Source organism: Pipistrellus kuhlii, unplaced genomic scaffold (genome assembly GCF_014108245.1).
Source record: "Pipistrellus kuhlii isolate mPipKuh1 unplaced genomic scaffold, mPipKuh1.p scaffold_m20_p_74, whole genome shotgun sequence".
Lineage (NCBI taxonomy): Eukaryota > Metazoa > Chordata > Mammalia > Chiroptera > Vespertilionidae > Pipistrellus > Pipistrellus kuhlii.
In genome coordinates, this window is record NW_023425578.1 from 799,498 (window position 1) to 827,492 (window position 27,995).

At 69.3% G+C, this 27,995-nt stretch overlaps 1 protein-coding gene across 2 annotated transcripts in view; it reads right to left on the reverse strand.

Moving 5' to 3' along the window:
• Window positions 1–2,769: 2,769 nt before the first annotated feature.
• The window catches only part of SCARB1 (scavenger receptor class B member 1), a 32,926-nt gene continuing 7,700 nt past the window's right edge, over window positions 2,770–27,995 (reverse strand). Inside the window, exons 2-13 of one of the 2 annotated variants that reach the window (XM_036422977.2) lie at window positions 20,915–21,072; window positions 18,923–19,064; window positions 18,279–18,482; window positions 17,718–17,813; window positions 16,918–17,033; window positions 14,487–14,653; window positions 11,842–11,960; window positions 11,201–11,274; window positions 9,134–9,185; window positions 6,968–7,114; window positions 5,417–5,542; window positions 3,339–3,455 (exon numbers count right to left, since the gene is read on the reverse strand). In XM_036422977.2, the coding sequence (XP_036278870.1) occupies window positions 5,417–5,542; window positions 6,968–7,114; window positions 9,134–9,185; window positions 11,201–11,274; window positions 11,842–11,960; window positions 14,487–14,653; window positions 16,918–17,033; window positions 17,718–17,813; window positions 18,279–18,482; window positions 18,923–19,064; window positions 20,915–21,072 (1,401 nt within the window). In that variant the 3' untranslated portion in view covers window positions 3,339–3,455. Of the gene's footprint in view, window positions 3,456–5,416; window positions 5,543–6,967; window positions 7,115–9,133; window positions 9,186–11,200; window positions 11,275–11,841; window positions 11,961–14,486; window positions 14,654–16,917; window positions 17,034–17,717; window positions 17,814–18,278; window positions 18,483–18,922; window positions 19,065–20,914; window positions 21,073–27,995 lie in introns of both variants that reach the window. The other variant, XM_045576099.1, reaches the window with a different exon arrangement.

Here is a 27,995-nt window from a genome sequence, read left to right on the forward strand (position 1 = left end):
TCTCCCTCTCCCTCTCCCTCCCTCTCTCCCTCTCTCTCTCTCTGCAGAGCTTTGCCTTTTCAGTTCCCCGTGGGAAACATCTCAGCGATTCCGGAAAGCGGCTCCCAGGAACGGAACCCGGGACTCTGCAGTCTGCAGGCCGACGCTCTACCCACTGAGCCACACCCGCCAGGGCTTCTGCCGGTTTTTAGAGCGAGAGGAAGGGGGAGGGAGGGAGGGAGACACATCCATGCGAGAGAGACACAGTGATGGGTGTCTCTCCATCCTGCCCCGACCCCGCCGGGGACCAGGCCTGCAACCGAGGTCCGTGTCCTTGACAGAATCGAACCCACAGCCCTCCGGTCTTCTGGCCAACGCTCCACCCCGAGCCCCCTGGCGGGGCTGTGGGCACTTCTGTGCGTGAAAACTGAAACGCGAGGCCAGTCCATCCACGCCCGCTGTTCGCCGCTCCCGCACCGCGGCCCGACCCGGACACAGCCGGCTGTTCGCCGCTCCCGCACACGGCCCGGCCCGGAGACAGCCCGCGGCCGCCCGCTGGGGCTCTGGGCACCACCCTGGACCCACCCTGGACCCGGCGGCCAACAGCGCCCCCTGGTGGCCGCGCCTGCACTGCCGGCCTCCGGAGGGCCTGGGCCTGAAAAAAGAGGGGGAGGGGGAGAAGGGGAGGGGAGGGGGGAGGGGAGGGGGAAGGAGAGAAGTGGAGGAAAAGGGGGGATGGAAAAGGGGGAAGGAGGGAGAAGGAGGAGGGGAGGGGGAAGGAGGAGGGGAGAAGGGGGAGGGAAGGGGAGGGGAAGAGGGAGGGGGAGGGGAAGGAGGAGGGGGAGAAGGGGAGGGGAAGGGGAGGGGAGGGGGAAGGGGGAGGGGGGAGAAGGGGGAGGAAGGGGAGGGGAAGGGGAGGGGGAGGGGAAGGAGGAGGGGGAGAAGGGGAGGGGGAGGGGGGGAGGGGAAGGAGGAGAAGGGAGGGAAAAAGGGGGGAGGGGGAGGGAAGGGGAGGGACAGCCACACCCAGGCGGCTCTGCAAAGTCCCCCAAAAGCCCTCCGCTCCCCATCCTTTATTGAACAAAGACTCGCTCGCACCCCGGAGGGGCCGGGCCTGGGCCGGGCTGGGGTGCCGGCCTCCCTGGGGGCAGTGCCGCCCGGAGGAACCGGGAGGAACCGGGAGGAAGCCGGTGGCCGGCCTCAGTGTCCTCACCTGGGACCGGCCTCCTCCTCCTGCGGGTGGTGGGGGTCCCCATCGGGGTCCGGGGTCCCCGGGGCCAGAGGGGGGCAGGAGCGGCTTGCCCACTGCAGCGCCTCTCGGCCGGCCCCTCGCACGCCCACACCCACCGGGAGCGCCCGGCCCCCAGCCCCCGAACCCCGCCCGCGGGTCCCCATTGAGGTTAAAACCCCAATCACAGGGCCCTGCGGACCCGCGCGGCCCGGCTCTCCGGCGCCCCCGCGCGGCCCTCCCTGCTCCCTGCACCCCGGCCGCCCCCACTTCCGGCCGGGCCGCTGCCCCAGGGCCTTTGCACAGGCAGGCCGGCCCCTAAGCCGCTCTGTTCCGGTTCCTTCCCATCCTGCGGGCCGGGGGACCCTTCCAGAAACCCGCAGCCCCCACACCTCTCCTCGCGTCACCCGCTGTATCCCTCCCTGTCCCCGAGCTCTCGCAGGCCTCCCGCCCCCCGGGTGGGCAGGGAGGCCCCTCGTCCCCTCAGCGTTCCCAAGGCGGGAGCCGGGGCGCTGCCAGCCCAAACAGGCCTCCTTCCTGGGGACCCCGATTCTGCGTGCTCTCACCCCAATCCAGAACCCAGCTCCTGCTGCTCCTCCTGGGGACCTGCCCCCTGGGACAGCCCTCGCCCCGAATCTTTGTCTCCCGTCTGCAGCGGGGGACCCGCCCCCCCAAACACATCCCGGCCTACACACCCGGGGTCTGGCCGGGGTGCGTGCCCGGACACGTCTGTGGACGGATGAGTGAGTGAGAGAATGAACGACTGATGCACCTCCAGGGCCCTCTCAGCGCCCCGCTCCCCAGCGCCCAGCGTGCGCTCTGCACACAGTAGGCGCCTCAGTGCTGGCTGGGGGCCCAGCACTGAGACCCCCAGTCACAGTCCGGGCCCCCAGGGCAGGCCCACCTGGGTCCCTGCACCCTCCGGGGGGGCTCAGAGGATCACCCTCCGCACCCCAGGGCCCCGCTCCATGCTCAGCCACAGCCCAGCGCACACGCGGCCCGGCGTCCGCTTTCCGGGGCTGCCCTTGCCCACACGGTCCCGGAGAGCGTGGGCCCCTCTGGAGCCCGGAAGATCACCCAGGAAACGCTCCCGGGTTAGAGCGCCCCAGGGCGGGAGGAGGTCCCGCAGCGCCTGAGAGGCCCGGTCTCCGAGCCACTGCGGGGACAGCCCGCCCCCACGTGGCCGCGCCGGGAACTGCAGCCAGGACCTGATTCCCAAGGACGTGAGGGGACCTCAGGCCCGGTTCACGGGTGGCGACCCGGCTGGCCGTCCAGAGCCCGCCCTGCCTCGGCCCCTCCGGGGGCCTGAGCCGCGCTCACCACCTCTCTCAGGAGGCATCACAAGGAGCCGGGAAACCAGTAAAACTTCTCGCTCGCTCCCTGAGTCGCCAGCACGCTTTAAAATGAACAAATGAACACCTGCACCGGACGCACGCCGTGTGATTAGAGCAACGGGGGGCAGGCATGCGCCCAGCCTGAGGCTCCGGAGAAGCCCAGAGGCCCAGAAAGCGGCCCGGACCCCACGCAGCCCCCAGCACACAGGCCACTAGGACGCTGTCCCGTTTTAAAAGGTTTATTACTTCATCGGCGGGTTCTTTTAAAAAGACGACAAAGCTCATTTTTCTTCCCGTAGAAAAGAGAGGCCGTGGGGGCAGGGGGGAGCCGAGCGGACAGGCCCCCGGCCCCCCCCCAGGGCCGGCCCCAAGATGGGCCCTGGTGGGCGGCTGGCAGGGCCACCCCCAGGGCCGGCTCAGGATCGCAGCTCCACTCGTCTCACCGGGGAGGGGCTCGGAGGCCGGGGGAGGCTGTGCCCGCGGCCCTTCCACCGGCTTTGGCACCAGAAGTGTGCGAGGAGCCCCGTCCGCCGGGAGCCGCCACGCGGGCCTGTGGGCGGGCTCAGGGGCCGTGGCCCCGAGGCTGACGGGCCCGCCCACACGCCCACGGCTGCCTTGGAGAGAAGGTTCCAGAACAGGAGGTTCTGCTGGTGAGCTGCTCTGGGCGTCCCTCGGCGGCATCCCGTCCCTGAGTGTGTGTGACGCGCTGTGCACACGGACGTTAGGTGTCCATGAGGTGGGGCGCAGGGCTCGGTCACACGTGTGCACTAGGCGCCGGGGCCGGCCGGCTGCCCGCCGAGGGGCGCCTGGAGAAGGGGGGCGCGGGGGCTGGGCAGCCAGGCCGGCGGGGCCGCGGGGCTGGGCTGGCTCTCGGTGTCCCCGGGGCTGGGCTGGCTCTCCGTGTCTCGGGGACCCTGTGGAGAAAGGGGCAGCTGGGTCACAGGCCCCTCCCCACTCCCCTCCCTCCCCATCAGCAGCACCCGTCTTATGGCACCAGACCCGTCTTCCTGCCCTTCAAGGTGGGGAAACTGAGGCCGGCGGGAACGCCGGATGCCGGGATGAGGGCGGAGCGCGGAGCCAGGGCGGCCCAAGGGCCAGCAGCCCAGTGCCCGGCGCCGGGGGCGGGGCGGGGGAGGCAGGCCAGCGGCAGGCGAGACCCGCACCCTGCTCACCACCAGCTTCGGGACCTCAGGGACACTGGTGCGCGGGGGCTGCGGGGCTGAGCCGGCCTGTGACCCAGGCGGTCCCGGGCCCATCCCGTCCGGGCGCAGGCCCGGGCGGCGGGCTCCATCCCCAGGGCGGGGCGTGCAGGGGGGGCCGGCCCCTGCTTCTCTCTCCCATGGACGTTTCTCTCGCTCCCCCTCCCTTCCTCTCGGACACCAACGAAAACATTAAAGCACACCCTTCGGGGGGTGGAGGCGGTGTTTCTGCCTTCTCCTCAGCCACCCACACCCAGGGCAGGGCACGCTCCCAGGGCCTGGCTGGGGACGCAGCTCTCAGCCCCTTCCCCTCCCCCTTCCCTTCCTCCTCCTCCTCCTCCTCCTCCTCCTCCTCGCAGGGCCTGCAGCACCTGCCACACAGACACACCGGCTCCCACTTCCCGTTTGGTTTTCTCCTTTATTTCCTCCTCCCGCCGGCGGCCACAGCGGGGGCAGCCGGCACGGTGGCTGTGCCTCCTGGCCCGCAGGCGCGGCTCCGCCCTCAGGGCACATGCGGCCTCACGGGAACGAGCCACACATGGACCACAGGCCGATCGCTCCCGGATCCACAAAGGAATCTCAGCTCAGACCCGGGGCGCGGCCCAGGCGGGCCCACGCCCGGGAAGGGTGCCCCGGTTCCGTGCCCGGGGCTGCAGCGGGTTTCCCGGACGCCCGCCCGGTCACTGCCTGCCGGGCCGGAGGCCCCTGGGCCCGGACACACGGACTCCGGCCCTGGGCGGAGCCGGAGGGTGGAGCTGCTGTCCCGGGAGAGGCCCCTGAGCAGAGGTCCTTCCTTCACCCTCAGCCGAGGACATTCTCCACCGATCGCAAAATACATCTTATGGATTTTCCAGAGAGGAAGGGAGAGGGAGAGAGCTAGAAACATCGATGAGAGAGAAACATTGATCAGCTGCCTCCTGCACGCCCCCCACTGGGGATGTGCCCGCAACCAAGGTCCATGCCCTTGACCGGAATTGAACCTGGGACCCTTCAGTCCTCAGGCTGATGCTCTATCCACTGAGCCACACCGGGCTCCCAATGGTTTTTTAAAACATTTAAAAAATATATATTTTTCTACTGATTTCGGAGAGGAAGAGAGAGGGAGAGAAAGAGAGGCAGAAACATCAGTGACGAGAGGGAATCTTGGATCGGCTGCCTCCTGCATGCCCCTGACCGGGGATCAAACCATGACCTCCTGGTTCATAGGTCGATGCTCACCACTGAGCCGTACCACCGGGGCCATTTTTTTTTTTTTTTTTTAAGAGAGAGAGTGGAAAGGAGGGGAGAGGGGACGTGAGAAACATCGATGGGAGAGAGACACTTGGACTGGCTGCCTCCTGCCATCAAACCTGCAACCCAGGTGCATGCCCTTGACCGGGGATTGAACCTGCAACCCTAAGGTGCATGGGCCGACGCGCTAACCATCGAGCACACCGGCCAGGGTGAGGCCGCCGCTGTCCCCCTCCTTCGCCCTCGCAGCTGGTAGGTAAGACGCCAGCCCACAGAGCACGGGGCGCCCGGGGGTGTGGGGGCGGGGGGGCGGGGATGCTGCCTTTGGCTGGGAACCCCAGAGCACAGCAGCACCGGGGCCGGGGCCGGGGCCTCGGGGAGCTCAGGCGGAGGAGGCGCAGCCCGCCTGTGCGGGTTCTGCCCAGCGGCGGGCGGCCCGTACCCACCTACAGCCGGGCCTCCTGCAGCACCGTGCCCTTGGCGGCCGTGGTCATCAGGGACTCGGAGTAGGCCTGCATGGCCTCCTTGTCCTGCGAGCCCTTATCGCGGCTCCAGAACAGGTGGCACCGCTCCTGGAAGAGACGGCGCGGTTACGGGCGGGAGGCGCGGGCGCGGGTCCGGCTGCTCCCGGAAGGTTCCGGAGGCCGGGGGAGGGCGCGGGGTCCCAGGGTCCCACACCGAGCGAGGGGGCGGCCGAGTGTGGGGAGGCCCCGTGTCCGGGGGACTCCTCGGCGCGTCGGCAGGCCACACTGAAAAGCGCGTGTTCACGTGAGAATTTAGGAATCGGGGTGGAGGGATCGGCCGGGAATCCATCAGAAACAGGGGTTTTCTGCTGAAAGACTTCCGCTGGCTCCGGTGGGCGCGGCTCAGTGGCTGAGCGTCCATCCACGCACCAGGAGGCGCCGGTTCGATTCCGGGTCAGGCACGTGCCCGACTTGCCGATTACGCACCAGTAGGGGGTGTGCAGATCGATGTTTTTCTCTCTCCCTCTCCCTCTCCCTTCCCCTCTCTTGAAGATCAATAAAAACACTTTTTTAAAAAAGCAAATCCTCAGTGGTAAGATATGTACACAGATAATAATTTAATAAGAAAGATAAGCCGGGACCGGTTTAGCTCAATGGATAGAGCGTCGGCTTGGGGACTGAAGGGACCCGGGTTCGATTCCGGTCAAGGGCATGTACCTTGGTTGCGGGCATATCCCCAGTAGGGGGTGTGCAAGAGGCAACTGATCGATGACTCTCTCTCATCGATGTTTCTAACTCTCTATCTCTCTCCCTTCCTCTCTGTACAAAATCAATAAAATATATTTAAAAAAAAAAAAAAAACGTTTTTAATAAGAAAGATAAAAATTAAATAAAAATTAAAAAATAAAAAGCAAATCCTGCCGAAACCGTTTGCATCGGCCTATAGACTGAAAGGTCCCGGGTTCGATTCCTGTCAAGGGCATGTACCTTGGTTGCGGGCACCTGGCCCACGGTCCCGGCGTCTGCCCCTCCCGCCGATGACCCCCGGCCGCTCTGTGGCGCCCGGCCCTGCCCCCGCTAAAGCCTCCGACAGCCCCGCCGGGGGCCCGGGGGAGCGTCAGCCTGTGACCCAGGAGGAGGTCACAGTTCCACTCCCGGCCGGGGCACAGCCCCGGGTTGTGGGTTCGATCCCCAGTGGGGGGCGTGCAGGAGGCAGCCAGTCCATGATTCTCATCCTTGATCTCTCTCTCTCTCCCTTCGTCTCTGAAATCAATAAAAACATATTAAAAACTAAAAATGAACTAAAATCGCGCACGTGGCCCAGTCGTGTCCCTCCTGGGCGGCCCTGCCCTAGCCCCTCCGCCCGCCACCGCCTTTCTCACCAGGACTTACTGCCGGTCCCGTCTCCCGGGACAGGGTCTGCCCCTGAGAAGCGGCGGCAGGACAGGAGGTGCGGCGCCGGCCCCGCACAGACCGGCGCGGGGGCGCAGGGCCGCGGGCGGAGGCGGGGCGGTGGCCCCGCCCGGCACTCACCTGGGTGCGGATCTGGTAGACGATGGGGACCAGCAGCAGGAGGCCGCCGAGCGCCAGGAGCACGAACTGGCCGTAGTGCAGCGCCTTGGGCAACAGCACCAGCTGCCGGTAGAACGCCTGCAGCGGCTCGCCCTCCATGGACCCTCTCTGCGGGGCAGGACGGCACCGTGGGCCGGGGCCACCCCGGAGCCCCGGGGCCACATGCCTGCCCCCCGCCCCCGCCCCTGAGCCCCCCGACCCCGTCCCAGACCCCCAGACCCCGCCCCTGCCCCAGACCCCGTCCCTGCCCCTGCCCCCGTCCCTGCCCCCGACCCCGCCCCTAGACCCCGCCCCTGCCCCGACCCCGCCCCTGCCCCCCGCCCCCCAGACCCCGCCCCAGGCCCCCAGACCCCGCCCCTGCCCCAGACCCCGCCCCTGCCTCCGACCCCGCCCCTGCCCCAGACCCCGCCCCTGCCCCCCGACCCCGCCCCCCGCCCCCGCCCCCGTCCCTGCCCCCGACCCTGCCCCCGACCCCGTCCCAGACCCCCAGACCCCGCCCCTGCCCCAGACCCCGTCCCTGCCCCCCGCCCCTGACCCCCCCGACCCCGTCCCTGCCCCAGACCCCGTCCCAGACCCCCGACCCCGTCCCTGTCCCCCGACCCCGTCCCAGACCCCCAGACCCCGCCCCTGCCCCCGACCCCGTCCCTGCCCCCAGACCCCGCCCCTGCCCCCCGACCCCGCCCCCGACCCAGCCTCCGACCCCGCCCCTGCCCCAGACCCCGCCCCTGCCCCAGACCCCGCCCCTGCCCCCCGACCCCGTCCCTGCCCGACCCCGTCCCTGCCCCCCAGACCCTATCCTTGCCCCCCAGACCCCGCCCCCATCTCAAGCTTGCAGGGGCCTCCATTTCCTCCATGGCCACAGGGAGACTACATTTCCCAGACTCCCTTGCAGTTGGCAGGGTCATGTGACCTCATTCTGGCCAATGGGGCGAGGGCACAGTGATACACTTCCACACCTGGCTGGTGAAGCCTCGTTCTCCCCATCACTGTCCGCACCCCCGAACTCGGGCGGGTTCTGAGGGTCTCAGGGAGGGGGGCCCACAGGACAGAGGAGCCTGCCGGCCCCAACGGCTGCGGGGAGCCGGGCCCAAGTCCGACTGGGCCGCGACCTTGACATTCTGAGGCTGCCTGTTCTGGCCCTGAGTTCACTCTAGATTTTAAAAAAATATCCTTTTATTGATGTCAGAGAGGAAGGCAGAGGGAGAGAGACATCCACGAGGAGAGAGAATCATGGACCGGCTGCCTCCTGCACCCCCCCCACCGGGGATGGAGCCCACAACCCGGGCCTGGGCCCTGGCCGGGAATCGAACCCTGACCTCCTGGTCCATGGGTTGATGCTCATCCCCTGAGCCACCCCAGCTGGGCATGCGATCGCCCTGGTTTAAAATGAGCGAGGTCAGGCCCCGGTCGTGTGGCTCCATGGTTAGAGGGTTCGATTCCTGGTCAAGGGTGTGCCCCGGGGTTGCAGGTGTGATCCCGGCCCTGGTTGGGGCACGTGCAGAAGGCACCATGTCTCTCTCGCATCCATGTTTCTCTCTCTCTCCCCTTCCTTCCCTTCCACTCTCTCAAAATAAAAATAAAAATAAAATCAATGGGAAAACATTCTCGGATGAGGATTAAAATGAACTGGCTGGGGCAGCTCAGTTTGTGAGTGTCTCTCGATACGCCGAGGTTGCGGGTTCGATCCCAACCAACGAATGGAACCGCTCAACATTGCTCTCTTTCCCTGGGAAGCCGGAGGAAAGATGTCCCCCTGGAGCGACGCCTGAAACCAGCTCCCTGAGGGAGGAGGCCTCCGGGCCTTCAGAGCGGCTCCGGGCTGGGTCCCAGGGCCCCGTGCTGGGCCTCCCCGCCCCGGGCTGGGTCCCAGGGCCCGGGGATGGGCCTCCCCGCCCCGGGCTGGGTCCCAGGGCCCCGGGCTGGGCCTCCCCGCCCCGGGCTGGGCCTCAGGGCCCCGGGCTGGGTCTCAGGGCCCAGGCTGGGCCTCCCGCCCGGGGCAGCTCCTGCGCGTAGCCTGTGAGGTTTCCCTGGGTCGCTCTAGGCCCCCCGTGGGCTCCCTGGCCCCGCGCCCTCCGGCCTCCAGTGCCGGCCGCCCCCTCGGTGCACTGCACAAGGAGCGGGTCTTACCTCCTCGAACCACACCAGGGGCATCACCACGGGCGCGATCTGCCTGGTCTGCCTGGGGGTGGGACAGGCCGGTGAGACGCCCTGGTTCTCCGTGGGGCTCGGACTGGGGGACGCGCGGGACACGGGGGGCGGGGTGCTCTGGGCTCCGGCTCCGGCGGGGCTGGGGGGGCGTCTCCTATTCCCCGCAGGGAGCCGCTGAACCACAATAATGTCTATCGGTAGGAGCTTCAGAAGGAAATGGAGAAAAGCAAACAAACGAACAAACCCTCACAGCGCGCCGCGGGCGGGCTCCGTGGCTGAGCATCGCCCATGAAGGAGGCCAGGGTTCGATTCCGCTCAGGGCCAGGCTCGGTTCCCAGTGCGGGTGGGCAGGAGGCAGCCGGCCCATGATTCTCTCTCCTCACTGATGCCTCTCCCCCTTCCTCCCTCTGAAGTCAATGAAAATGTTTTAAAAAAGAAAACGGCCCGCGCGGTGCTCTGCTTCGGCCATTATCATCCTTTCGGACTTTCTGACTCCGCCAGCAGGGGGCGCGCCGCGCCCTGCCCGGCAGCCCCCGAGGACACATGTTTCCAGAGCGGATCGGAGTTGGGTGCAGAGACTTCAGGGACAGGCTCCGGCAGGCAGCCCGGAGTCCCCGCGCCGTCCCCCTGCGCCTCCAGGGGGCGCCAAGCCCCTGAGAAAGCTGTCCCAGTGGCGGGGACACCGGCCCCTCCTGTTCACTGGGACACAGGAGCCCAGAAGGATCAGGAGAGCAGCCTCCATTTGGGCCAACGAAAGCCCGGTGCGGCCCCCGGGGTCCTGGGTTCCATCCCCGCTCAAGGGCACGCACCTGGCGGGTTGCAGGTCAATTCCCGCCTCCCCCGGTTGGGTGCGGGGGAGGCAGCCACTGGATGGGTCTCTCACGTGGATGCTTCTCTCTCTCCTCTTCCCCCTCCCTCCCTTCCATGCTCTCTAAAAATCAATGGAAAAAATGTCCCAGGCCGGGCTCTCACAAGGTTGCGGGTTCGATCCCTGGCCAGGTGGCTCAGGGCTGAGCGCTGGCCCAGGAACCAGGAGGTCACGGTTCAGTCCCATCAGGACACGGCCGGGTTGCAGGATCCCCAATGTGGGGCCTGCAGGAGGCCGCCGACCAATGATGTGCTCTCCTCACTGATTTTCTCTCTCTCTCTCCCTTCCTCTCCGAAATCCACAAAAATACACCCTGGATGGGGGTTGGGCCGGGTCACACGGTCCGGTCACAGCCAGAGCCCGCACCTCCCCCGGCTGGTGGGAGAGCAGCCGCCGTGGGAACCGCCTGCAGTTCCCCAAACGCTGGCGCAGAGGCCCCGACTCAGCAGTTCTCTCCCAGGTGTCCGCCTGGGAGCCGAGCCCACGGGAGCCTGTCTGCCACGGCCTTCGGCCCGCCCACGGCTACTGGTCCCCCACGGCCTTCGGTCCGCCCACGGCCACAGCCTGAGTCACAAGGGCCCCGACCAGAAACAGCCGGGTGCCAGTCGGGGTGGACATGCTACAGGCACTGAATGGCACTGCACCTGAATCACAGGGTGGGGTCTGATGGCGTGAGAATCAAATCTTGATAAAGCTGTTATTAAAAAAAAATAGTAAGAAAGAGCCGGGCCGGCCTGTCTTGTGCTGGAGCGTCGACCCAGGAACCAGGAGGTCAGGGTTGGTTCCCCGTCAGGCGGGTGCAGGCTGGGTCAGGCGTGCAGGAGGCAGCCGATCCACGACTCTCTCTCATCACGATGTTTCTCCTCCCTCCCTCTCCCTCTCTGAAATCAATCAAAATACGTTTTAAGAAATAAAAACAAGTCGGTGCTTTAAAAAGCCTCTCCGGATGAGGGGCCAGGTGAGGGCGCTGGGTGACGGTTGCCTTGTGAACCTCGGTTTTGCCCCAGTCTTGTTTCTGCCCCTCGCTGGGCGCCAGGCAGGGCTCAGCAGACACTCCTGTCTGGGGGCGGACGCGGGAGGGGGCGGCGGGGCCTGGGGCAGAGCTAGGATCCCTTTGGGGAGCGACGGCCACAGCCAGGGCCGGTGCCCGCAGGCCGGAGCCTCTGACAGCCACTCACCCGATGCCCTGGATGGCCTTCATGTACAGGCTGACCTGCAGCTTCACCGAGCAGTTCATGGGGATCCCCGTGACCTGCAGGAGCACACGGTGAGGGCCGGCCGGCCGGTGCCGAGCCGGCAGCCCCCGACCCTGCTCCCCGGCGCCAGGCAACGGGACAGCCAGAGGCCTCTCCGGCTTCCACGCTGCCCTGGAGAGGCCGGCCTGGTGCTGCCGCGCAGCTGGGAGCCTCCCCCTCCCCCCGGACGGACCTGCCTGGTGCTCAGGGTGGGGGCGGGAGGGAGACCCACCCACAGAAGTGAGCACAGGGACCTCGCTCTCGCTGGAATTCCCCAGATGGCACTTATCTGCCGGGCACCAGGGCCAGGCTGGCACCTAGAGGCTGAGGCCTCGTAATTGGCAGCTGATAATCCTAATTAATTTACTGTCTTATGACCCTTCTGCAGACACCCCGCCTGCCGGCCAGATAGCACATCCTGAACTATGGAGTCTGAGCAAAGGAGAGACCTTGGCGGTGTGATGTCCCAGGAGCTGCCCAAGCCAGAGCCGGCATCTGCTCCCCCATCCCTCCCCCCGCCTGTGCGGGGAGGGGCAGGCGGGAGCCAGCAGAACCCCCAGAAGCCCCGGCTGCCGCAGGCCCACCGGGTGCACGTCCAGGAACAGGGAGTGCTCCTTCTCGCTGGGGTGCAGGCCCTGCACGGCCTCGGCCAGGGAGGGGTCCGCATTGTAGAAGTGCGGGTGCGAGATGAACAGGGGCGCGTCTGGAAGGAGAGGAGGGGGGGCGTCAGACAGGCAGAGGCAGAGGCAGAGGGGGCATCGGACAGGCAGAGGGGGCATCGGACAGGCAGAGGCAGAGGCAGAGGCAGAGGGGGCAGAGGACAGGCAGAAGCAGAGGGGGCAGATGGGGCAGAGGCAGAGGGGGCAGATGGGGCAGAGGACAGGGAGAGGGCATCGGACAGGCAGAGGCAGAGGGGGCGGAGGGCAGAGGGGCAGACGGGGCGGAGGGCAGAGGGCGCTGACACGTCCTGAGGCTTCATGCCAGGCCCGGAGCCGGACGGGGTGCAGGACGCGGACACGCAGCCGTAGCGGGTGCCGTGAGGATGACAGGAAGCCAACGACAATGACTAGGCAGAGGGGTCCCGCCATTCGGGCTGGAAGCCAGCAGGGGGCGCGCTCTGTGCCAGGGGAAGGGGGACGTGGGGACCTTCTGAGGGAGGAGGAGGAGGCACCAGGCGGAGGCCGATGGCAGAGGGCGGGGTGGCATCCCAGGAGGCAGGGGTGCGGGGGCGAGCGGGAGGGGGAGGCTGGGGCGCAGGCGGTGTGGAGGAGCAGAGGGATGTGAGGGGGAGCATCGCCCAGCCAGGCAGCCAGGGTCCGGGCTCCGTGCACGGCAGCCAGTGTCCGCCGCCGTGGGGAGGGCACACCTGCGCTCCGGCCGGCAGCCGGTCTGGTCGGGGGCCGCCCGGAGGGAGGGCCGAGGCTGCGCACCCCCGCGGAGCCTGGCCGGGCGCTCACTGGCGGTGTGCTGGGTGGCCGGTCCCATGCCCGCCCGGCTGGAGCAGGCGGGAGGCAGCCCCCGACCCGCCTCTCACAGCGGCGCTCGCTCTGCCTCTCCCTCCCTCCCTCTCTCCAAAGCCAGGAACCGCTCCGGTGAGAGTCACAGAAAAGACAGATGCGCACCAGCAGACACTTCCTCCTGGAGGTGGTCAGACAGACAGACAGACAGACAGAGCACAGACACAGCCTCCTCCCTGTGGGCCCTGGTCCTCCTGGGAGGCCCCACCTTCCCGTCTGCACCTGGGCGGCCGTCAGCAAAGGCCGGGCCCCACTTCCACAGGGCTCCACCCGGCTCTGCCGAGGGAGGCGGCCCCCGCCGGCCCCACCTGGAGGTGCCACGCCTCCAGGGCCCGGGGAGCGCAGTGGGTGGCGCCAGGGTGCCATCACCCACCCCCACACCTGCCCCTGCACCTGCTCCCACACCTGCCCTGGCTCCCGCCCCAGCACCCGCACCTGCACCTGCCCGGCTCCCGCCCCCACACCTGCCCCTGCACCTGCCCCCACACCTGCCCCTGCACCTGCCCCCGCACCTGCCCCCACACCTGCCCCCGCACCTGCCCTGGCTCCCGCCCCAGCACCCGCCCCTGCACCTGCCCCCACACCTGCCCCTGCACCTGCCCCCGCACCTGCCCCCACACCTGCCCCCGCACCTGCCCTGGCTCCCGCCCCAGCACCCGCCCCTGCACCTGCCCGGCTCCCGCCCCCACACCTGTCCCTGCACCTGCCCCCGCACCTGCCCCCACACCTGCCCCCGCACCTGCCCTGGCTCCCGCCCCAGCACCCGCCCCTGCACCTGCCCGGCTCCCGCCCCCACACCTGCCTCTGCTCTGCCCTGCACCTGCCCCCACACCTGCCCCCGCACCTGCCCCCGCACCTGCCCCCACACCTGCCCCTGCACCTGCCCCCGCACCTGCCCGGCTCCCGCCCCGGCTGCGGACAGTGAGCCGCCTGGCACTTGGCCAGCACCAAACAGCCCCGAGAACCGCCCAGGTGCAAGTGCTAATTAATTTACAGCTTTATGGCGACGTATCTAATCACCGGGACTGCGATCGGGCTGGAAGGGGGGGCTCAGGGAAGGGAGGCTGCGGCCGTCTTATCCCCAGATAAACCCACAGGAGGCGGAGTGCACGCACCCAGACACGCATGGTCCCTGCCGCCCGAGATCACACCTTCGAACCCGGGACCAGCGCCGAGAGCGGGACAGGCGAGGAGCCGAGGAGCGGCCGGGGAGCACTCTGCAGCCAGGAAGAGGTGCCGCCCCCGTGGCCACAGGGACGGGCCTCTGGGAGACGGGCAGAGGCCGGGCAGAGAGGGAAAGCAGAGAGCGCCCCCTGATCCACCCGCAGGAGCGAAGGGCGAGGCAGGGCCTCGGCGAGGCGTTCCGGAACGATCCGGCCCCTTCCCACCCGGGGCCCCGGGAGCCCCCTGCGGTGGGCACCCGCCCGGATGCCCCCGCCCTGGGCCCTGGACTCCATGAAGGTCAAGGCCGCGGCCGCAGGGCGGCTCGGAGACCTGGCCCGGGACTCGGCGCCACAGAGCTGTCTACGGTCAGGGTTCGAGTCCCAGGTCTCGGAGCTCGTGGGAATTATTACTAAGGGCTTCCTTCTTTCAGATGGCCTTTCTGCGGCCGACCGGCTCAGCGAGAGCCTGAGGTCACAGGGCCCAGTGACCGCCCCCCGCCTGGGTCAGGGGTCAGGGGTCAGGGTCAGGGTCAGGGCGAGGACACGCACTGAACTTGCAGGTGCTGACGTTCTGGATGCCATTCTTCAGGCACGGGCAGAAGCCCTCGTTGGGCGGGTAGACGGACCCGTTGGCAAACAGGGTGTCGGGGGCCTTGAAGCGGAAGGTGGGGATGCCCTCGTACGCCCCGGCCTCCTGGTAGATGAGCTTCATGGACCTGGGCAGACGGGCGGGTGAGCCGGCGCGGCATTGCCACAGCAGCAGCTGCCGGCCCCTGACTCACCGTGGCTGCTTCTCTCTCCCGCTCCCTCCTCTCTGACATCAATTAAAAAATACTTTAAAAATAAAATAAAATAAAATGTAAAAAGTGGATACACACAGCACCATCCCCTCCCGCTCTGACCCCCGGGGGCACACTGGCCTGGGTCCCAGCCAGGACACCACTCTGAGGGCCAGAGACCCGTCCCCCCCCCGGTCCCTGCCCTGTCCCCAGTCCTCCCCCTCCCTGTCCCTGCAGCTCCCCCTCCCTGTCCGTGCAGCTCCCCCTCCCTGTCCCCGCACCAGCTCCCCCTCCCTGTCCCCTGCACCAGCTCCCCCTCCCTGTCCCCGCACCAGCTCCCCCTCCCTGTCCCCGCGCCAGCTCCCCCTCCCTGTCCCCGCACCAGCTCCCTCCCTGTCCCCGCACCAGCTCCCCCTCCCTGTCCGTGCACCAGCTCCCCCTCCCTGTCCCCGCACCAGCTCCCTCCCTGTCCCCGCACCAGCTCCCCCTCCCTGTCCCTGCAGCTCCCCCTCCCTGTCCCCAGTCCTCCCCCTCCCTGTCCCCGCACCAGCTCCCCCTCCCTGTCCCCGCCCCAGCTCCCCCTCCCTGTCCGTGCACCAGCTCCCCCTCCCTGTCCCCGCACCAGCTCCCCCTCCCTGTCCCCGCGCCAGCTCCCCCTCCCTGTCCCCGCCCCAGCTCCCCCTCCCTGTCCCCAGTCCTCCCCCTCCCTGTCCCCGCCCCAGCTCCCCCTCCCTGTCCCCAGTCCTCCCCCTCCCTGTTCCCGCGCCAGCTCCCCCTCCCTGTCCCCGCCCCAGCTCCCCCTCCCTGTCCCCGCCCCAGCTCCCCCTCCCTGTCCCCGCCCCAGCTCCCCCTCCCTGTCCCCACCCCAGCTCCCCCTCCCTGTCCCCGCACCAGCTCCCCCTCCCTGTCCCTGCAGCTCCCCCTCCCTGTCCGTGCAGCTCCCCCTCCCTGTCCCTGCAGCTCCCCCTCCCTGTCCGTGCAGCTTCCCCTCCCTGTCCCCGCACCAGCTCCCCCTCCCTGTCCCTGCAGCTCCCCCTCCCTGTCCCTGCAGCTCCCCCTCCCTGTCCCTGCAGCTCCCCCTCCCTGTCCCCAGTCCTCCCCCTCCCTGTCCCCGCCCCAGCTCCCCCTCCCTGTCCCCAGTCCTCCCCCTCCCTGTTCCCGCGCCAGCTCCCCCTCCCTGTCCCCGCCCCAGCTCCCCCTCCCTGTCCCCGCCCCAGCTCCCCCTCCCTGTCCCCGCACCAGCTCCCCCTCCCTGTCCCCACCCCAGCTCCCCCTCCCTGTCCTCGCACCAGCTCCCCCTCCCTGTCCCTGCAGCTCCCCCTCCCTGTCCGTGCAGCTCCCCCTCCCTGTCCCTGCAGCTCCCCCTCCCTGTCCATGCAGCTTCCCCTCCCTGTCCCCGCACCAGCTCCCCCTCCCTATCCCTGCAGCTCCCCCTCCCTGTCCCTGCAGCTCCCCCTCCCTGTCCCCGCCCCAGCTCCCCCTCCCTGTCCGTGCAGCTCCCCCTCCCTGTCCCCGCACCAGCTCCCCCTCCCTGTCCCCGCCCCAGCTCCCCCTCCCTGTCCGTGCACCAGCTCCCCCTCCCTGTTCCCGCGCCAGCTCCCCCTCCCTGTCCCCGCCCCAGCTCCCCCTCCCTGTCCCCGCCCCAGCTCCCCCTCCCTGTCCCCGCACCAGCTCCCCCTCCCTGTCCCCACCCCAGCTCCCCCTCCCTGTCCCCGCACCAGCTCCCCCTCCCTGTCCCTGCAGCTCCCCCTCCCTGTCCGTGCAGCTCCCCCTCCCTGTCCCTGCAGCTCCCCCTCCCTGTCCGTGCAGCTTCCCCTCCCTGTCCCCGCACCAGCTCCCCCTCCCTATCCCTGCAGCTCCCCCTCCCTGTCCCTGCAGCTCCCCCTCCCTGTCCCCGCACCAGCTCCCCCTCCCTGTCCGTGCAGCTCCCCCTCCCTGTCCCCGCACCAGCTCCCCCTCCCTATCCCTGCAGCTCCCCCTCCCTGTCCCTGCAGCTCCCCCTCCCTGTCCCCGCCCCAGCTCCCCCTCCCTGTCCCCGCACCAGCTCCCCCTCCCTGTCCCCGCACCAGCTCCCCCGCCCTGTCCCCGCACCAGCTGCTGCAGCCGGAGCCTGGCTCCTCCAGGTGCAACCAACGAGCCGTGTGGGACGCGAAGCTGGCGAACCGGGGAGCCCACACTCTCCGCCAGGCCCGCGGGCTCACCGGCAGGCCTCGGGGCTGAAGAACTCCACGTCCGTCTTGGGAGTCATGAACGGCGCCCACATCTGCCCGGACGTGCCGTTGATCATGTTACACTGGTCCGAGTGCCAGTAGTTGACCTGGGGGAGCCCAGAGCGGAAGGTGAGCGGCACGCGGCGCGGGAAGGCCGGGGCGCGGGAAGGGCGGGGCGCGGGAAGGCCGGGCGGCGGGAAGGCCGGGGCGCGGGAAGGCCGGGCGGCGGGAAGGCCGGGGCGCGGGAAGGCCGGGGCGCGGGAAGGCCGGGCGGCGGGAAGGCCGGGGCGCGGGAAGGCCGGGGCGCGGGAAGGCCGGGCGGGAAGGCCAGGCGGCGGGGCTCATGACCCGGCTTCCAGGGCTCAGGCGCCCGGGCTGGGTGTGAGTGGAGGGGCCGGCCGCACTTCTAGCTGTCTGGGTGGCAGGAGAGGACACTGCTGGCCGGGGTGGGCGGGGCCGGGCGTTGTGGGCGGGGCTGTGGGGCGGGGCCGGGCTGTGGGCGGGGCAGGGCTGTGGGGCGGGGCCGGGCTGTGAGGGCGGGGCCGGGCTGTGGGGGGCGGGCCGGGCTGTGTGGGCGGGGCCGGGCTGTGGGGGGCGGGCCGGGCTGTGTGTGGGCGGGGCCGGGCTGTGTGGGGGGCAGGGCCGGGCTGTGGGGTGGGGCCGGGCTGTGGGGGGCGGGCCAGGCTGTGTGTGGGCGGGGCCGGGCTGTGGGGCGGGGCCGGGCTGTGGGGGGGCGGGGCCGGGCTGTGGGGCGGGGCCGGGCTGTGGGGCCCGCTGCGCCCGGCTCGCACCTTGCTGATCCCGTTCCACTTGTCCACGAGGTGGACGCGGCTGAAGTCTTTGACGCCGGTGAACACGGTGAAGAGCCCGGAGTCGGAGTTGTTAAACTGCGGGCACAGCAGAGGGCAGCAGCTTCAGGCCTCGCAGCGGGAGGCCCGGGCTGCCCCAGCGCCGGGGACGAGGGGAGCGCCAGTCTGACCCCGGGCCAGGGCCCGTGCCTGGGCGGCGGGCTCGATCCCCAGTAGGGGGCGTGCAGGATCCATGTTGCCACCGCTCCCTGAAACCCACAGAATCATATTTGGAAAAAAAACAGAAAAAAGACACACCAGGCAGCTCGGATCAGAGCTGTCGTCGCCATGTGTGACCTGCCTGCTCCCATCCATCCACCCAATCACACCAGGGAGCCTGGACCAAGCCGTGCCTGAGCCCGCCTGTGGGTTTTCAGGGCCCTGAGGAGCTAGGTGTCTGCCGGGGACCCCGCGGCCCCGGGCCCACCGTCTCCACACTGACAACAGTCACAGTTGCCACGGACGCCGGCGGCGGGGCGGACGGGGCGGGCCTCCCTGGCGCACCTCCGCGAACAGCCCGAACTTGTCCTTGAGCGGCAGCATGCCCGGCAGGATGTGGTTGATGAGGCTGATGAGGGGGTCGCTGTAGCCCCAAATGACCTCGCCCACCGTGCGGTTCATGAAGGCATGCTGGCCCAGGCTGGAGAAGCCCAAGGTCATCAGCATCTTCAGCGCCATCGACTTCTTCTCCGCCATCATGGCCGAGCTCTGCGGGCAGGGCAGCGGGCTCAGGCGGGCGGGACTGGGCGTGGCATAGGGGCGTGGCGGGCGGGGCTTGATAGGGGCGGGGCCTGGGTGGGGCATATGGGGGCGTGGCGGTGCCTGGGCGTGGCGAGCGGGGTTTAGCAGGGGCTGGGCGGGCCCGGGGCGGGACAGGCCGGGGTTAGCAGGGGCGGGCCGGGCTGGGCCGGGCTGGGCTGGGCGGGCCGGGGTTTAGCTGGAGCGGGCGGGCGGGCCGGGGCGGGGCCGGCGGGGCGGGGCCGGGAGGGGCGGGGTTTAGCTGGAGCGGGCGGGCGGGCCGGGGCGGGGCCGGCGGGGCGGGGCGGGGCCGGCGGGGCGGGGCTGGGAGGGGCGGGGTTTAGCTGGAGCGGGCGGGCGGGCCGGGGCGGGGCCGGCGGGCGGGCCGGGGCGGCCGGCGGCGGGCGCACCATCATCAGGACGTTGGGCATGCTGACGTAGTCGCTCTCCGAGCCGCGGGACATGTGCGGCTGGAACTGGAAGTGGCGGTACTCCCGGAAGGACACGGTGTCGTTGTCGTTGAAGGTGATGTTGCTCTTGTGCCGGAACTCCCTGCGGGGGGGGGGGGTCACGCCTGGCTTCCTGCAGGCTCCCCCTGGGCCTGCCCTGGTGTCTGCACGGCTCCCCGCAGCCCGAGCCGAGCCTGCCGCCCCAGGTCCGTCCTCCCGCCGGCGAGGCCCCCCGCCCGCCTGGGAGGGCGCCCCAAAGCCCGCAGGCCCCCCCGCCAGTCCGCCTCCGCCGGGCCCTGTCCCCGTCACCTTGTCCGAGACCCCCCCCGCCGTCATCTCAGGCCTAAACCCCCTCCCCACACTGACCGGGGACCCCTCCCCCACACTGACTGGGGACCCCTCCCCCCACACTGACCCGGGCACCCCTTCCCCCCACATTGACCCGGGGACCCCCTCCCCACACTGACCTGGGACCCCTCCCCCCACATTGACCCGGGGACCCCCTCCCCAGACACTGACCTGGGGACCCCCTCCCCCCTCAGTGCTTTCTGTCCATTTTGGGGTTCCCTGTGCCTAGAACAGCCACAGAAATCCACTCAGTGCCCAACAGACGTTTGTCGGAAGAATGAGTGAACGAATCAATAAATGAGTAGATGAGTGGATGAGTGAATCAGTGAGTGAACGATCAATGAGTAAATGGGTAAGCGAATGAGTAAATGAGTGAATGAATGAGTTATTGGATCAATGACTGAATGAGCAAATGAATGAGTGAGTGACCCAATGAGCGAACGAATTAATGAGTAAATGGTGGATGAATGAGTGAATGAATGATTGCAGAGTGGATAATGAATGAGTGAGTGAGTAAATGAGCAAGTGAAACAATGAATGAATAAATTAGTGGAAGAGTGAGTGAATGAATAAATGAGTGAAGGAATAACTGAGTGAAGAATGAGTGAATGATTGGATGAGGGAGTGAATGAGCGAGTGAAGCAATGAGAGAATGAATAAATTAGTGGAGGAGTATCTGAGTGAATAATGAATGAATGAGTGAGTGAATGAGTGGATGAGTGAATGAATAAGTGATGGATGAGAGAGTGAATGAGTGGATGGATGAATAAATGAATGAGTGAGTGATTGGATGAGGGAGTGGGTGAATGATTGGATGACTGAATGATTGGATGGCTGAATGATTAAATGAGTGAATGAATGAATGAGGGAGTGAATGGATGAAGGAGCAAGTGAATGAGTGGATGAGTGGGTGAGTGAGTGAGGGAATGAATGAATGAGGGAGCGAGTGAATCTGGCCCGGACTCTGACTGGAGTTTCTGACTCCCGAACCTGGGGCACAGCTGCTGAGCGTCCCCCTGGTGACCAGAACCAGCCAGCGCCCCCCCGGCCCGCGGGGTCCCAGAGGCAGGGCCTGCCTCCGGAGCCAGCTGGGGGCTGGGCAGGCCGCCCGCCCTGCCCGCCGCCCTGCCCGCCGCCCCGCCCGCCGCCCTGCCCGCCGCCCTGCCCGCCGCCGCCCGCCCTGCCCGGTCCGCCCGCCGCCCTGCCCGCCCTGCCCGCCCTGCCCGCCGCCCTGTCCGCCGCCCTGCCCGCCGCCACCCGCCCTGCCCGCCGCCGCCCTGCCCGCCCTGCCCGCCGCCGCCCTGCCCGCCCTGCCCGCCCTGCCCGCCGCCCGCCGCCGCCCTGCCCGCCCTGCCCGCCGCCCTGCCCGCCGCCCCGCCCGCCGCCCCGCCCGCCGCCCTGCCCGCCGCCCCGCCCGCCCCGCCCGCCGCCCCGCCCGCCGCCCTGCCCGCCGCCCCGCCGCCCGCCCGCCGCCCCGCCCGCCGCCCGCCGCCCGCCGCCCCGCCCGCCCCGCCCGCCGCCCCGCCCGCCGCCCTGCCCGCCCCGCCCGCCGCCCCGCCCGCCCCGCCCGCCGCCCGCCGCCGCCCGCCGCCCGCCGCCGCTCACCTGTACACGTAGGGCCCGAGCTCCCGCACCTGCGGCTGGCGGCCCACCAGCACCTCCTTGGGGTTGAGCACGTCGAACAGGTAGATGGAGAGGTAGAAGGGCACCGGCAGGTCCTTCCACACTTTGAAGGTCAGGCTGCTGGGGTCGATGCGCACGTTCTGGGGGCGAGCAGACCCCGTGAGGAGGCTCCAGGACCCACGCCCGCCACGCCACGGAGCCACGGAGCCCCACGCCCGCCACGCCACGGAGCCACGGAGCCCCCCACCGCCACGCCACGGAGCCACGGAGCCCCACACCGCCACGTCACGGAGCCACGCCACGGAGCCCCCCACGGAGCCCCCCCACCGCCACGCCACGGAGCCCCACACCGCCACGCCACGGAGCCACGGAGCCCCCACACCGCCACGCCATGGAGCCGCCACGGAGTCACAGCCACGGAGCCCCCACATCCCCCATGGCTGGCGGAGAGGGGTCTGCACAATTGCACAATGAGAGTGAATGGGGAATCTGGCTATGCGTGTGTGTGTGTGCGTGTGTGTGTGTGTGTGTGTGTGTATGTGTGTGTGCGCGCACATGCGCACACGTGTGTCTTATTGACTAAAGAGAGGAAGGGAGAGGGAGAGAGGAATAGAAACATCCATGACAAGAGAGAATCGCGGTCGGCTGCCAACTGCACATCCCCTCCTGGGGATCTAGCTTGCAACCAGCGCATGGGCCCTTGACCAGAATTGAACCCAGGACCCTTCTGTCTACAGGCCAATGCTCTATCCACTGAGGCACACCGGCCGGAGCTGTTCTCAGCTCTTCACCACATGACCCCCCCCGCAGCCCCCCCGCAGCCCCCCGCAGCCCCCCCGCAGCCCCCCCCGCAGCCGCCCGCAGCCGCGCCGCAGCCGCGCCGCAGCCGCCCCGCAGCCCCCCCGCAGCCCCCCGCAGCCCCCCGCAGCCCCCCCCGCAGCCGCGCCGCAGCCCCCCCGCAGCCCCCCGCAGCCCCCCCCGCAGCCGCGCCGCAGCCCCCCGCAGCCGCGCCGCAACCCCCCGCAGCCGCGCCGCAGCCCCCCGCAGCCGCGCCGCAGCCCCCCGCAGCCCCCGCAGCCCCCGCAGCCGCGCCGCAGCCCCCCGCAGCCCCCCCGCAGCCCCCCGCAGCCCCCCGCAGCCCCCCCGGAGCCGCCGCAGCCCCCCGCAGCCCCCGCATCCCCCCGCAGCCCCCGCAGCCGCGCCGCAGCCCCCCGCAGCCCCCCCCGCAGCCCCCCGCAGGCCCCCCGCAGCCGCGCCGCAGCCCCCCCGCAGCCCCCCCCGCAGCCGCGCCGCATCCCCCCCCGCAGCCCCCCGCAGCCCCCCCGCAGCCCCCCGCAGCCGCGCCGCAGCCCCCCGCAGCCCCCCGCATCGCGGCGCCGCAGCCCCCCCGCAGCCGCGCCGCAGCCCCCCCGCAGCCCCCCGCAGCCCCCCGCAGCCCCCCGCAGCCCACCCGCAGCGCGCCGCAGCCCCCCCGCAGCCCCCCGCAGCCCCCCCCGCAGCCGCGCCGCAGCCCCCCGCAGCCGCGCCGCAACCACCCCGCAGCCGCGCCGCAGCCCCCCGCAGCCGCGCCGCAGCCCCCCCGCAGCCCCCCCCCGCAGCCGCGCCGCAGCCCCCCGCAGCCGCGCCGCAGCCCCCGCAGCCGCGCCGCAGCCCCCCGCAGCCCCCCGCAGCCCCCCGCAGCCGCGCCGCATCCCCCCGCAGCCCCCCCCGCAGCCCCCGCAGCCCCCCGCAGCCCCCCGCAGCCCCCCGCAGCCCCCCCGGAGCCGCGCCGCAGCCCCCCGCAGCCCCCCGCAGCCGCGCCGCAGCCCCCCGCAGCCCCCCGCAGCCCCCCGCAGCCGCGCCGCAGCCCCCCGCAGCCCCCCCCGCAGCCGCGCCGCAGCCCCCCCCGCAGCCCCCCCGCAGCCCCCCGCAGCCGCGCCGCAGCCCCCCGCAGCCCCCCGCAGCCCCCCGCAGCCGCGCCGCAGCCCCCCGCAGCCGCGCCGCAGCCCCCCCGCAGCCCCCCGCAGCCCCCGCAGCCGCGCCGCAGCCCCCCGCAGCCCCCCCCGCAGCCCCCCGCAGCCCCCCGCAGCCCCCCGGAGCCGCGCCGCAGCCCCCGCAGCCCCCCGCAGCCCCCCCGCAGCCGCGCCGCAGCCCCCCGCAGCCCCCCCCGCAGCCCCCCGCAGCCCCCCGCAGCCGCGCCGCAGCCCCCCGCAGCCCCCCCCGCAGCCGCGCCGCAGCCCCCCCGCAGCCCCCGCAGCCCCCGCAGCCGCGCCGCAGCCCCCCGCAGCCCCCCCGCAGCCCCCCGCAGCCGCGCCAAGCCCTGGATTGTCCTGGCTTCCCTCACTCCGAGTGAGGGCCTAAGTGAGAGGCCGCCGCAGCCCGACCCTCACCTTTGTCCAGGAAGGTCCTGTCTGGCTGGGGGCAGGGCCGGGACCACAGAGACGGATGGCCCTACCCCTGTGCTGGGGGTGAAGGCCACAGGCTGGGAGTGGGGTGGGGAGCTGGGGGGCCGTGGGGAGCACCTCAGTCCGAATGTGGACGAGGAGTCTGGGGCCCAGACACCACGGGGTGTGGGGGGAGAGGGGTGGCTGTGGTGCAATGATGGGGTCACCCCACCAAAGGGCTCAGCGGCCACTCCTTCCAGATCCCCCCACGTTTCATGGGCTTCTTTTTCTTTTTTATGTATCTATTGATCTCAGAGCGGGAGGGAGAGGGAGAAACATCAGTGCTGAGAGAGAATCATGGACCGCAAACATATGCTGTCTCCCCACAGCACCGCCTACCCTTTTTATGAGACACTGATTTTTTAAATATATATATTTTTACTGATGTCAGAGAGGAAGGGAGAGGGAGAGGGAGAGAAACATCCGTGAAGAGAGAGGATCACGGACCGGCTGCCTCCTGCACGCCCCCCCCCGGGGATGAGCCCGCCACCCGGGCCTGTGCCCCGACCGGGAATCGAACCCGGACCTCCTGGCCCCCAGGTCGAGGCTCCACCCCTGAGCCGCGCCTCACACCTCAGGCCACAGCTGGCTCACCAGCTGCCCTGGCACCCCCCTCCCGGAGGCGTGAGCTCCCTGGGGGGAGGGGGTGGCTCTGGGTTGGACGACGCCCCCTCTTATCAAACCCTTCCCCCCCAGACGGGGCGGGAGCTGGCCAGCCCCGGAGCGGGCGTTGCGAGGAGCAGACGGGCGGGCGGGTGGCGGGTGGTCTTGGCCGGGGACTCAGCCGGGCAAAGGCCAGGAAGGAAGCCGGCTTATCTCCATGTCCGCCAGCAACAGGCGCACTTTACAAACACGTCTTAAAATAGCCGCGTGGCCGTCAACACCCCCGTCCGAGCAGCAGACCCTCCCCCTCCCGAGGGAGCCGCTGTGGGGAGCCGGGCGGGCGGAGCCGAGCAGGGACAGGGGCAGGTCCGGGAGGCGCCCGGGCGGGCAGAGCCCAGGCCTCCGGACAGTCCGCTGTGGGCGGGACCTCGCCCAGGGACCCCCCCCCCCCCCCCCCCCCCCCCGCACATCCCGGTCCTGTGGTTTGGGGTCTGGACCCCCGGCCTTTCCTCCCTGGGAGCAGCTGGGCCTCAGCTGTGTCTCCGCCCCCGGCCCAGAGAAGCAGCAGAACCAGCAGCAGCTGCGGCGGGGGCTGGGGCTGGGGCTGGGGCTGGGGCTGGGGCTGGGGCTGGGGCTGGGGCTGGGGCTGGGGCTGGGGCTGGGGGTGGCTGGGGCTGAGAGCATCATGGATCAGCTGCCTCCTGCATGCCCCCTACTGGCATCCAGCCCGCCATGCAGGCCTGTGCCCTCACCGGGAATGGAACCCTGACCTCCTGGCTCCTAGGTGGACGCTCACCACTGAGCCTCACGGCCGGGCATGTGGCCGCAATGACAACAGCGGAGCCGAGCAGCTCGCACAGAGCCAGCCGGGCCGCAGAGCCCAGGCTCGGCCCCTGTCCCTGCCCAGGTGCCGGCAACCTCCTCCCTCTGGCCACGGCCCCGGCAGGGAGCGAGCGAGGCCCCACTGGCCTCCCTGGCCACAGGCTCTGCTGCCCAATGAGCCGCCTCCGCGGCCCTGGCCTCGCCCCAGGACACGTGGCGGGGCCGAGGGCGTGAGCCACCGACAGCGCACCCGGCCCAGGAGCCCCAGAGCCGGCCCCTCGCCCGGCGCGCGCGCACACACACACACACACACACACACACGGGGCACACACACTCACACACACACAAATACACATACACACATACATACACACACACACATACACACACACTCATACACACACTCACACACACACGGCACACACTCACACACACACAAATACACATACACACATACATACACACACACACATACACACACTCATACACACACTCACACACACACACTCATACACACACACACACACACGGCACACACACACAAATACACATACACACATACACACTCACACATATACACACACGGCGCACACACACACTCATACACACATACACACTCACACGCACACATACACACACACTCACTCACATACACACACACACTCACATACACACACACACTCACACACACACTCATACACACTCACACACACACACACACAGCACACACACTCATACACACACACACTCACACAACGCACACACACACGGCACACACACACTCATACACACTCTCACACACTCACATACACACACACGCACACACACTCATACACACTCACACACACACACACACACACACTCATACACACACACACACACACACACACACACACACGAAGCGGCTTCAGACAGTCCGGCTCCGGGAGCCGGCACGGGTCCGAGGCGCCCGGTGTGCTGGGGTGCGGGCCGGGCGCTCACGCTCCGGGGTCCGACGGCCCCGGAAACGGCGTCCACCAGCCTCGGGCGGGCCCATGGGGACGGCGCCTCCGCGCAGACAGTCAGGGTCTCGGAGGAGCCTGCTGGCTCGGTGGGCCTGCCTCCGGACGGACGTCCTTCTAGCAGAAAAAGGCGCCCGCGGCCGGCTCAGGGTGAGCGCGACCTGTGAGCCGGGCGGTCGGGGTTCGACTCCCCGTCAGGGCACAGGCCTGGGCTGCGGGCTCCATCCTCGTGGGGGGCGTGCAGGAGGCAGCCGGTCCGGGATCCTCTCCCATCGTGGGTGTTTTTCTCTCTCCCTCTCCCTTGTGCTCTGACATCAATAAAATTTTATGTACATTGATTCTGATTTCAGAGAAGGGAGAGAGAGATGGAAGTATCAGTGATGAGAGAGAATCACTGATCAGCTGCCTCTTGTACATGCCACACGGGCTGCAGCCTGCAGCCAGGGCATGAGCCCTGACGGGGAATCGAACCCGGGACCTTTCAGTCTTCAGGCCGATGCTCTACCCACTGAGCCACACCAGCCAGGGCTTAAAGTGTTTTAAAAATAAAGGTAAATGCCATGGATGCCTGAGCCACCTCCTGGCACCAGCCTGCAGCACCTCTCACCCATGGCTGTGCTCACGCCCGCACCCGGGCACCCCGGCTCACAGAGGGCGGCGCGGGGCCACACCCGCACAGGGCCCGTGGAGAGGCCTGTGCAGAACATGCCTGCCGGCTTCGCGTCCCGACGGCCGCCCGCACCGCCCGGCAGGTCCTGGCCAAGGGCACGCCGGAGCCGCCCACCGGGCGGCAGACAAAGCCTGAACTTTGGCACAAGCCGGCGGCTTTGGTGCGGAACAGAGCTCCTCCCAACCAGCTGCCGGGAACCCCGCCGCCTGCCGGCTCCCGGCCCCGGGGCCTCGCGCCCATCCCGCTCCCTCTGGTCTCCCCAGAGGAGAAGGAAAGGATTTCTCCGCCCGGCCACCCGAGGCCTGAGGAGCCTGCCGGGCCGGGTTGCTCAGTGGTGGGCGCCGGCGCATGTGACCCGTTTGCTGTTTGTCTGTCTGCCCGGGGGGACCGGGGCCGGGCGGGCAGGGGCCTCCGTGGTGTTTGTCTCTGTGTCCCCAGCGCCTGGACCGCTGCCTGGACTCTCCAATATCGAGCGTGTGGGAGACGCGCTGGCTTCGCGGGGAGGGGCGTGAGGGTGGCCGGAGTGGGGCCACCGGGCCACGGGCTGGCTTCCCCCTGCACGGCCCACTCCACACTCTGGCCACAGTTCTCTCCGCAGCCTCATGCTCGCTCTCTCTCTCTCTCTCTCTCTCTCTCTTTTTGAATCCTCACCCGAGGGTACTTTCATGTTGGTTTTTAGAGAGTGGAAGGGAGGGGGGAGACAGGAGCACCCACGGGAGACACCTCAATGGGTGGCCTCCTGCAGGGGCCCCGATCGGGGGCGGGGGGCGGGCCTGCAGCCCGGGTAGGCGCCCTTGCCCAGAACTGAGCCTGAGAACCTTCCGTCCGCAGGCCGAGGCTCTATCCACTGAGCCACACTGGCCAGGGCCAGAACGCTTTTTTTAAAAAAAAAAGCAGATTGCCGAAACCGGTTTGGCTCAATGGATAGAGCGTCGGCTTAGGGACTGAAGGATCCCGGGTTCGATTCCGGTCAAGGGCATGTGCCTTGGTTGCGGGCACATCCCCAGTGGGGTGTGTGCAAGAGGCAGCTGATGGATGTTTCTCTCTCATCGATGTTTCTAACTCTCTATCCCTCTCCCTTAATAAAAAAAATATATATATTTAAAAAAAACCATGAACGTTCACACAAAATGCAGTGGGAGAGCATCATCAGGTCTGGCTTCTCCACGACAGAACCACCTCCTGCCGGCTCCGTGGGGAGCACAGCGGGCGGGCTGCCTCGGGCCCCGGAGCCGGCGCGGAGCCTGGGGCGGCCAGGCCGGGGGCGCCGGGCCGAGTGGCCGGACGGGCGCGAGGACAGCGATGGGGACTGAGCTCGCGGGAGTGCCTGGGCTCACCGGGGCTCCTGTGGCTCAGTGGACAGAGCCTCTGAGTCCTCCCGCACCCCAAGGTCAGGGGTCAGGGAGACGCCGGGCAGCCGGGCAGGAGCCGCCGAGGGCGCCAGGGGGAGGAGCTCCCGGAATAGGAGAAGCGAGCGGCTCAGCCACTCCTGTTCCTTCCCCGGCCGCGGGAACAGGAAGGAACGGCGTGTGTGTGTGTGTGTG